Source organism: Tupaia chinensis, unplaced genomic scaffold, assembly GCF_000334495.1.
Source record: "Tupaia chinensis unplaced genomic scaffold, TupChi_1.0 Scaffold138136_1, whole genome shotgun sequence".
Lineage (NCBI taxonomy): Eukaryota > Metazoa > Chordata > Mammalia > Scandentia > Tupaiidae > Tupaia > Tupaia belangeri.
In genome coordinates, this window is record NW_006198035.1 from 565,148 (window position 1) to 575,637 (window position 10,490).

Sequence of the window (10,490 nt, forward strand, 5' to 3'; positions counted from 1 at the left end):
AAAGAGAGAAATCATCCCCTAGCAGACATGGCTATGTTACCATCCCTTCTCTGTTTTCCTCTTGGGATTCTGGCACATGTGCCCAGCTGTTTTTTTTCAAGCCACTGAGGTCCAAGACTTGAACCACGTAGTCAGCTATGTGGGATCCACCTGCTTTAACCAGCTGGCTCTAAGATGATTTTAAATATCAGCATTAAAAAAGTCTTCTCCAGGGGCCAGCTGATTGCATAGTGGTTATGTTGCTGGACTCCCACATGGCTGACCACAGTTCAAGTACCTGACTTGGTAGCTTGAAACTCATGCTAGGTGTGTGTGCATGCATGCCCAAGATCCTGGGAGGAGAATGGAGAAGGGATTACAGCATGGCCATCCCCCCTGAGGTGGGTAGGCTGTGATTTTCACTTTCCCTCTCACTGTCTCTGTTTCTCTCTCTCCGGTGACTGCACATGCCCTAAGTCAAAAACCTCTACAAAAAAAAAAAAAAAAGTTTTCTTGGGGCCAGCAGATGGTGTAGCGGTTATGTGCTGGACTCCTACATGGCTAACCATGGTTCGAGTCACAGACCTGTAGCTTGAAACTCACACTGGGCATGTATGGGTGCCAAAGATCCAGGGAGAATGGAGAAAGGATTGTGGCATGGTCATCTCCCCTGGGAGGTGATTCTCAGTTTCCCTCTCACAGTCTCTTTCTGTCCCACCCAGGGAGTCCATGCACCCTAAGGCAAAAATCTCTTAAAAAAAAAAAAAGAGAATGAAAGAAAGAAAGAAAGAGAGAGGAAGGAAAGAAGGAAGAAAAGAAAAGCCTTCTCTAAAACTACTCAGTACTCACATATCCTAATCGTAATCATTTAGAATAGTAACTCAGTGCACACGCTAGTCAGAAAGAGACTAAGTTCTGCCTCTACTACTTATTGGCTCTCTACTTACTTCTTAGGCTTGCAGTTCTCTTCTGAAAATGGGAGAAACACTAGAAGGATAAACAGAACTCAAGTCCCTAGTACAGTGCCAGACTGAGTGAGTGCTGAATAAATGCTGCATTCTGTCTTCCTCACCTTGGTATTAGTTAGGAGGAAATAAAGAAAAGGCCCCTTACAGGGGCTGGCAGAGGGTTGGGTGGTTAAAGGCACTGGATTCCAATGTGGCTGACTGTGGTTCGAGTCCCAGACCTGGTGGCTTGCTTTCTCACTTTCCCTTTCTCTCTCTCTGCCTCTCTCTGGCCAAATTAAAAAATAATAATAATCGGGACCAGCAGTTAGCATAATGGCTATGTCGCTGGACTCCCACGTAGTCGACCGCGGTTCGAGTCCCGGACCCGATGGCTTAAAACTCACGCCAGGCGCGTGTGCATGCCGGCCCAAGGTCCTGAGAGGAGAACGGAGGAGAAGGGATTGCGGCGTGACCATCCCCCCCTGGGGGGTGATTTCTTGCTTTCTGTCTCTCTGTCTCTCTCTGTCTGTCTGGCAAGTGTACGCGCCCTATAGCAAAAACCTCTAAAAAAATAATAATAATAAATGGAATTAAATAAATAATTCTTTTTAAAAAAGGAAAAGGCATGTACAAATAAATATGATTTATCTTTCTCTGATTTAAAATAGCTAGTAGAAAGAACTTCAGATTGGGACCAGCAGATGGTGTGTAATGGTTACGTTGCTGGACTCCCATACAGTCAACCACAGTTGGAGTGGCAATTTAAAACTCATGCCGAGCCGAGCACATGTGCATCCGTGCCCCAAATCTCGAGAGGAGAATGGAGGAGAAGGGACAGCATCATGGCCATACCCCCTGGGGGATATCTTGCGTTGTGCCTCTGTCTTTCTGGCAAGCACATGCACCCTATAGCAAAAATCTCTCTTAAAAAAAAAAAAAAAAAGAAAAAAAGAAAGAAAAAGAAAAGGAAGAACTTCAGATTTCTGGGATGTTCAGCAAACTATCATAGTAGTTATTTCTTATGAACAATGTTTCAAAAAAATAAAATCACCTTCAGGTTTCTGCATACACAGAAAGGCTAAGTTGGGGAGGGTGGGAAGCCTTCAGTTTTTTATATAAACAAATGAAATATATTATTTACTAAAATGTTGTTAGAAAGATATCAGAAAGCCCTGGGACCAGTAGGTGGCGTTATGGTTAAGGTGCTGGACACTCCCATATGGCCAACCACGGTTTGAGTCCCGGACCTGGTGGCTTGCTTTCTAACTTTTCCTCCCTCTCTTTCTCGCTCTCTGTGTCTCTCTGTGGTCAAATTAAAATAAATAAGTGGATAGATAAAATTAAATAAATAATTTTAAAAAAAGATATCAGAAAACTTAATGTCTGGGTAGAAACAATTCCACAGTCAATGTTTTAGCAAACCATGTGTTCCCCTGTGCTATGAAAGAAATGCTTTTTTTAGTGAACATGAATTACTTACAGATAGGCTAGCTTTTCCAAGAAAATACTTTTGTTTTTGAAAGCATATTGGTCAAATGTTCGTAGTCCTTCAAATTTCCTTGAGGCAGAAACATTTCTTCAGTGTAATGTGAAGACAGATTATTAGTCACAGTATATGAAGAGTTGAAGCTTTTCATTATTAACTGAATGAGAAACCTTTTCCAACTTAAGCCTAGGAATATTGACAGAACCCTACATAAATGTATCAGCTGACACTTGTTTCTGCAAGTTTTCAGTATGTGTTAATCAATCAATACAATTTAATATGAGAATCCTTAAAAAGCCAATTAGGAATCCTTTCTCAGAAGGAGAGTCGCTCCAGAAATATATTAAAAAGTATCATTTGCTTAAATAATATACCAGTTTAAGTAATAAATTAGTAGGGACAGCAGATGGCAAGCTGGTTAAGGTGCTGGACTTCCACACAGCCGACCCTGGTTCAAGTCCAAGACCTGGCAGCTTGAAAATCATGCTGGGCACACATGCACGCATGCCCAACATCCCAAGAGGAGAATGGGGGAAAAGGGACTGCAACATGGCCATCTGCCCAGGGAGTGATTTCTCACCTTCCCTCTTACCATCTCTGTCTGTCTCTTATGAGCATACATGCCCTATGGCAAGAACTCAAAATAAATAAATTTAAAAAAAATTTTTTAAAAAAGGAAATGCACTAGTACTCATTTGCTTTGCACCACTCATGCAGACTTTTTAAATTTTATGTTATATAGACATAGAGTCTATTTAATTTGGGGCAAATGATCACACCAAATAATACACAGTCAAACTTGGATTCTTTCAGCTACCCACAAGTGAACAAATGAAAAATTCTAGCACTAAGTTTTACAGTTCTTGGTCTTTGGATACATAGGTAGTAACAAATAACCTATTAGTGCTGCCAATGCCCACTTATTAGCCTTATCTGTCATCAGTGTTTTTATGGCTTAAAATAATTCAGTGAGTAAAACGGGACAAGACCTTTTTTGGTTGTTTTAGTTTTTTGCCAGAGGGTGCATTTGCTCACTAGAGAGAGACAGAGAGAGAGGAAGAGAAAGGGAGAAATCACCCCTCAGGGAGATGGCCATACCACAATCCCTTCTCCAGTCTCTTTTCAGGATTATGAGCACACATACACTCGAGCCAGTGTGGTTTCCAAGCTGCTGCGTCCAGTATTGAACCCCACAGTGGGCCATGGGGGGTCCTGCGCCTTAACCTACATGCCACCTGCTGACCTGGGACAAGGTGATTGTTTGCAAACAATATTTTTCTTAATGTTTACTAATCTAATCTTAAGAAATAGTGAAGTAATTTAGAAGAAAAGTGGCTTAGAAATATGTATATATGAAGGCCAGCAGGTGGCGTGATGGTTAAGGTGCTGGACACTCTCACTTGGCCAACCATGGTTCAAGTCCTGGACCTGGTGGCTTCTTTCTCACTTTTCTTTTCTCTCTCTCTCTTTCTCTCTCTTGTCAAATTAAAATAAGTGAACGAATAATAAAATTAAATAAATAAGTCTTAAAAAAAAAAAGAGAGAGAGAAATATGTATATATGGTTGCCAGCAGGTGGCATGGTGTTTGGGGCGCTGAACTCCTACATGCCGACTGCAGTTCAGATCCTGGACCTTGTGGCTTTCTTTCTCTCATAAGCACTATAGCAAACTTAAATACATAAATAAAATAGATAAATAATTTAAAAAACTAATATGTATATATTAAACTTGTTCACTGTTAATTAATGTGCTAACTTTATTCCTATCTTTTCCTATTTTCTACTGTAAAATAAAAATCTATCCTTTATAATGACATAATCAATTAATGACTATAGTTAGTTTGTTTTTAAGAACTAAATATTTTCCACATTGGTTAGGAAAGCTTAATCAAAGTATAATGAAGCAATAACCTCCTATTCGATTTAACATAGGTGGGTGAGCTTTTTTTTTAGGATACTGAGGACTGTAGCTATTTTAGATCTTAAAATTTATTAACACTGTGGTTGGCAGGTGGCACGATGGTTGAGGCGATGGATTCCCATATAGCCGACTGAGTTCAAGTCCCAGGCCTGGTGGTTTGCTTTCTCATTCTCCCTCCCCACCCCGGTTAAATTGAAGAATAATGATAATAAATAAAGTTAAATAAATAATTCTATAAGATAATTTATTAATGCTGATAATATCTACCAGCCACTGAAGATTAAGTGCCGGGTCCTAAATAAGCTGGCAAAGACCCAAGTTCACTTCTTCCATGGCAGATTTCTGGGTGGCAAATGTCCGAGGCCAGGTCACTGCTAGGTGTGCTAAATCAGGGCAGCCAAGGAGAGAACAAGGCTTGGACTTAGAGAAGAAGGCTCGTCCCTGTTGCTGTTGCCTTCATAGACAAGCCCAATCCCGCAGGGCTCTCCTCTTAGATGTATTTTTTTCCTTACTGACAGCCATTGGAAAATGCTACCTTCACATTATTATGAAAACTATTGCTTATTTGGAATAGAAAGATATACAATAGAGAAAAAGTGCATTTTCAAGGACTGAATGGGAACACTAGAGGGAGCCCAATCCCTCTCAGAACTGCCGCCCCAGCAAGGGTGTATTTAAGGAAGCTAAGAAGAGGAAGGCAGCATAGGCTTCCTTCAATGAAATTAGCTCCAAAGACATTAAGTTAAAAAACCAAGATGTAGAATAGTGTGAAGAACTTTTATATAAGTACATATTTGTAGAATACACACACATATGCAGACACGTGTGTCTATTCGTAGAACACCTATGGTAGGAAACCTAAGAAACTCATAACAATGGTTGCCTCTGGGGAAGGAATGGCTTGGTGACAGGGCCACAAATGGAACTTTTCACCCTTTCATAGGTATTAAATTTTGTATCATATGCAAGTATTATTTCAAAAAGTTAAATTATTTAGTTAAAATACCAAGAAAAAATATATTGCATTTGGGAGCAACTACACATACTTAAATATTCTCTGTTGAAGCAGAATGAGAAACAAAGATAATCCTTGTCCTTTTCCTTTACTGGTTCACGAAAATCAGGAGCTTATGTGAACATCTTAATGCTTTCTTTAACATACTACTCTGCTAAACTCTTTTTTAGATTTTTGATATTTAGAGGACATGCATTTGCAAATTTTAACTAAGTTCAGGAACTAAGTCTTATTTTAATATTACTTTACTACTTAAAGAGTAAATTCTGGAGACCAGCAGATGATGTAATAGTTATGTTGTTGGACTCCCACGCGCCAACTGCGGTTCAAGTCCTGGATCTGGAGGCTTGAAACAAGCCAGGCGCGTGTGCATGTGTGCCCAAGATCCCAAGAGGAGAATGGAAGAGAAGGACTGTGGCGTGGCCATCCCCCCGAGGGGTGATTTCTTGCTTTCTGACTCTCTGTCTCTCTGGTCTGCACGCACACCCTATAGCATAATCTCTTAAAAAAAAAAAAAAGAGTGACTCTGGAGCTGGCCGGTGGTATGGTGGTGAAGATGGCTGTATCTCAGATGGTCAACTGTAGGTTCAATCCCATACCAGCAGCTTAAAAAATATACCTGGTGCATGTACATGAGTGCCCAAAATTCCAAGAGGAGAATGGAGACAGGATTGTGGCCACCCCTCAAGGGGGTGATTTCTCACTTTCCCTCTCTCCCTCTCTCTTGTTTCACTCTGGTGAGTACACATACCTTACAGTAAACAAACAAACAAACAAATTCCTGGGACCAGCAGATGGAGCAATGGTTACATTGCTGGATTCCCACATAGCCAACTGCAGTTGAGTCTCATGCCAGGCACGTGTGTATGCATGCTCAGAATCCTAAGGAGAGAATGGAGGAGAAGGGACTGTGGCGTGGCCATCCCTCATGGGCGATTTCTCTCTCTCTCTCTGGCGAGTGAACGTGCCCTATAGCAAAAAATTTCTCTTAAAAAAAAAAAAAAAGGAAAAAAGAAAAGAATTCCTCATCAATACTTTCTAACTAAGCAGAAGTGACTACAATTGTTCCAGATCCTGCTGTCTAGAACAACCTGTCCCAGGAGATTTGTTTGACGAGGGAAGATCATCTACTTGTTTCACATTGCTAAATAAGGGTGGAGAAGCAACCCTTGGAAGCCAAAGGCAACCTGATCTAAAATTAAAAATTAAGGACAATATTGAGACAAAACCAAAACAAAACAGAGTTAGAAACACATTGGGTTGTTGGCAAATCATGACGCATTTTTACATAGAAAAATACTACTGACTTTTCCAACAACCTGATATATTAAAGAGAAAGTTTCACAGAGAGATAGAGAGAAATAGACTCATTCAGGAGCATTGTCATCCTACAGCCTGAAAGGATAAACTGAGTTTTAACATTCTAAGGGCAATATGGAATTCTTTGGCTCTTTTATACTAGTTCCAAATGAAAATATCAAGTGACAGCAAGCTGTGTTATGATATTCATTTTAAAAGACTTACAAAAACCCGAGATGGTTTTAGGGGCCTGAATCAGAAGCAAAGTCCTACAGTATTTTGCATCGGTATTGTTACCCTGCTTCCCCAGAGCAGGGCTTCTCCATGTAGCACTACTCCCATCTGGGGCCAGATATTCCCTCGTTGTGGGGGGCTGCCCTGTGCGTTTCTAGGATGTTTAGCAGATGCCTAGCCTCTACACACCAGATGCCACTGGCATCCCCTGGTTGTGAATATCAAAAATGTTCTCAGATACTGCCAGATGTTTCTGGGGGTGCAAAATTGCTTTAGAGAGAAATAAGCATTAAAGCAGACTTACAGAAATATCTTTTCTTCGTACATTTCTACTTTTGTTTTATGATAAACCTCAGATGTGTTCTAAAACTAAACCAATTTTTTTAAATATGCGACTATATGAAACACCTTTGGATAGCTTACTAGAGTACAGAAAGTTGGTAATTATTAAGTTACCACGCATGCCAGTTTTTTCAGGGGTCACACAATAATAGCAGAAACTCAAAAATCCATGACATTAAAAAACAAATCACCAAAAAAAAAGCAAATCACCACCTTCATTTAATTTATATTATATATTTTTTTTCTAGATTTATTTTTATTTTGATATGAAACGCTAATACCTTTAAGAAGAGTAAAAGACTCCAAACCTGGAATACTTATGTCACAGTATGAGCAAAATAAAGTGAATTAAAATAGCATTTCATACAAAGCAATGAAAACTGCCTGTCCTGGTCTTACAGCACGAGTTCTGAAGAGCTGCGGGGGCTGCGTGAGTCTCTCTCACCACTATATGCACGTGGTGACCTCTGATTAGAGTCCTTATTACTGATTCGTGATTATCTTCATGAACATACCCGTGTGCACACCTTCTACACAAGTTTAGTAAGCACAGGTTACTTACTTCCAGTGAATGCTATCCATCGGGCATATTTTGTAGCTTCTCTTCGCCAGTGAGAAGCCACCAGCAAACCACATGTGACAGTCAATGAAATGATTCCCATGATGATAAAAAACAGTGTAGTGACCCACTCTGGGGGGAGCCGGGGTGGGATGCATGTCCGGTCTCGTCCATGGATTGTTTGACACTGCCGCACAAGGCCCACAGTGAGCGCTCCTGGGGAGATGCAAAAGGTGGGAATACGTTAGTGGGCTGGGCGCACCCAGAGGAAATTCCCTCCTACCACCCCATTAGTACTTATATATTTTATTTGCCTCTCTTGGGTCATTTAAGCACACAAGTCTCTTGAGTCCCACCCTTCGGCATTCTGCTGTAGCTCATCATGTAGCAATACGTGGCTTCACATACAAAGTGAACTTGAAAAATAAAACCAAGACTCACAAAGCCATAGAAAGAAAGCTATTCTGAGTATGTGTGTCAGGCACTGTTCCAGGATCCAGGGAAATAGCAAACAACATACAGATGAGGCTCCTGCCCTCATTGAGCTTGCGTATTAATGAAAAGAATTTAAGAACTTGCTCTTTTTTTTTTTTACTTACTTTAATTTAAGCCTTTCCTTTTTTCTTTCTTTCTTTTTTTTTTTTTTAAACTTTCTATCTGTAGACCAAGACTCATTGTACATTATTTTAGCTGAAGAGAAAAATGCTTTTCTGGACAGTAAAGTCAAACTTATAATATGCCTAGTCGTTATACATAAATAAAACCAGATAGCAGACTGATACTAGAAGCAATATATTTCTCCAAGTTAAAAAGTCTAAGACTATTATAATGTAATTAGTTTTCCATTAAATTCAAGAAAATGTTAGAAAAACTAGGAGGTTCCCCCACCTTTGTGAGTTCACCAATTTTGTCCAATGTGCAAGTATGAAAGCTGTCAAACTATTTCTGCATATTTCACCAGAAAGGCATGAAGGCAAATTACAAAAGTGTTTTTTAAAGTGCCCCCCCATTTAAATAAAATGAGTGATTTTTTTTTAAATTTCTTTTTTTAAAAGAGAGATTGTTGCTATAGGGCATCTGTGCTTGGCAGAGAGACAGAGAAAGACAGAGACAGAAGATGAGAAATCACCCCCCCCCCCCCGGGAGGAGGGGGGGGCCGCAATCCCTGCTCCTCCATTCTCCTCTCGGGATTTTGGGCACGCATGTACATGCACCCAGAGTGAGTTTTAAGCCGCTGGGTCTGGGACTGGAACCACAGTTGACTATGTGGGAGTCCAGCAACGTAACCATTACACTATCTGCTGGTCCCCAATTTTTTTGTGTGTATGTAGAGGTTTTTGTCTTAGGGCATGTGCATTTCGGGGGCAGAGGGGAAGGGACAGAGACAAAGACAGAGACAGGGAAAGGGAAAGTGAGAAATCATCCCCTGGAGGGATGGCTACGCCATAGTCCCTTCTCCATTCTCCTCCCAGGATCCTGGGGACGTACACACACGTGCCCAGTGTATTTTTCAAGCCACTGGGTCCAGGACTTGAACCATGATCAGCCATGTGAGAGAGTCCAGTGATGTAACCACTACGCCATCTGCTGGCCCCATGAGTGATTTTTATGAAATGTCTAGTGCTGTTTTTCCATAAACATGTTCTCATGTCAAACTCAAGGACAACCTCTGTCAATTTGGGGGTGAATTAAATTAAAGAAACCCAGATTATGAAAGTGAAAGGGTAATTTTCTCCTTTTTCCCATTAAGAAGAAGAATTTAAATGTTACTTCATAAAATACAAAAAGGTACTTCTTATAAAGACTGCTTCCCCTTGCAAAAGCAACTGCAAATGGGAAAAGTTACCAAAAATGCAAGATCAGAAATTGCTGGAGCACTGAAAATATATAGATACCTGCATAGTTTTGGTCTGCATTACTTTCTCACTGTGAACACACATTAAAAATAAAAACAGACATTGACCTCAAAGTCACAGTACTTGCTAAGATCAGGTACCTTCTGCGAGGACAGCGGTACAAGTCCTAGAAGGCTTCTGGGAAGCTATGTGGGTGGGCGAGGTCAGACAGACTGGATCCAGTGGATGTGTATTCATGAGGAGGTGGGGCTGTTGGAGGGAGGGTGTTTTCATGCAACCTGTGTTTTGCTATTGATCCACTCTAAGAAATAAAGCAATGTGTTGAAAGAAAATGAAGCAAGAAATCAGTTCTGCTCCCAAAACTGAGTTGTACTTTGCTTTTCTCTCTAAGGCTAGCTCTGTCCAGCCATAATGCTAAGTAGAGTGGAAGGTGATGCATAAATGAACTGCACTTCTCCCAAATCATCTAATAATTAAGCCCATGTGGTAATCCCTGCACAGGTGCAAACAGCATTGCAACTATGGGGTTGTGGATGGAGGCAGACAGGGACAAGAGGCGAGCAGACCATCCAATAATGCCACACACTATGCCTCCCCCAGCTGCTGCTTGGAGCTGAACGACTTTACATGTTAGACGTATTGGGTTGTTAGAAAAGTCATGACGCATTTTTGCACAGAAAAACAGAAAAATACATCATGAGTTTTCTGACGAACCAATATATCAGTAAAAATGTTCGACATGGGGCTAGTAGGTCGCATGGTGGTGAAGGTGTTGGAATCCATGTGGCTGATCGCTGGTCAAGTCCTGGACATGGTGGCTTGAAACTCAGGCCAGTCGTGTGTGTGCTTGTC

General features: G+C 40.8%; 1 protein-coding gene across 1 annotated transcript in view; it reads right to left on the reverse strand.

Moving 5' to 3' along the window:
• MOSMO (modulator of smoothened) overlaps positions 1–10,087 on the reverse strand; it is a 10,609-nt gene extending 522 nt beyond the window's left edge. The window contains exons 1-2 of the mRNA XM_027765399.1: positions 9,779–10,087; positions 7,786–7,998 (exon numbers count right to left, since the gene is read on the reverse strand). Coding sequence (XP_027621200.1) covers positions 7,786–7,998; positions 9,779–9,911 — 346 coding nt within the window. The 5' untranslated portion in view covers positions 9,912–10,087. The remainder of the gene's footprint in view (positions 1–7,785; positions 7,999–9,778) is intronic.
• Between the last annotated feature and the right edge of the window lie 403 nt (positions 10,088–10,490).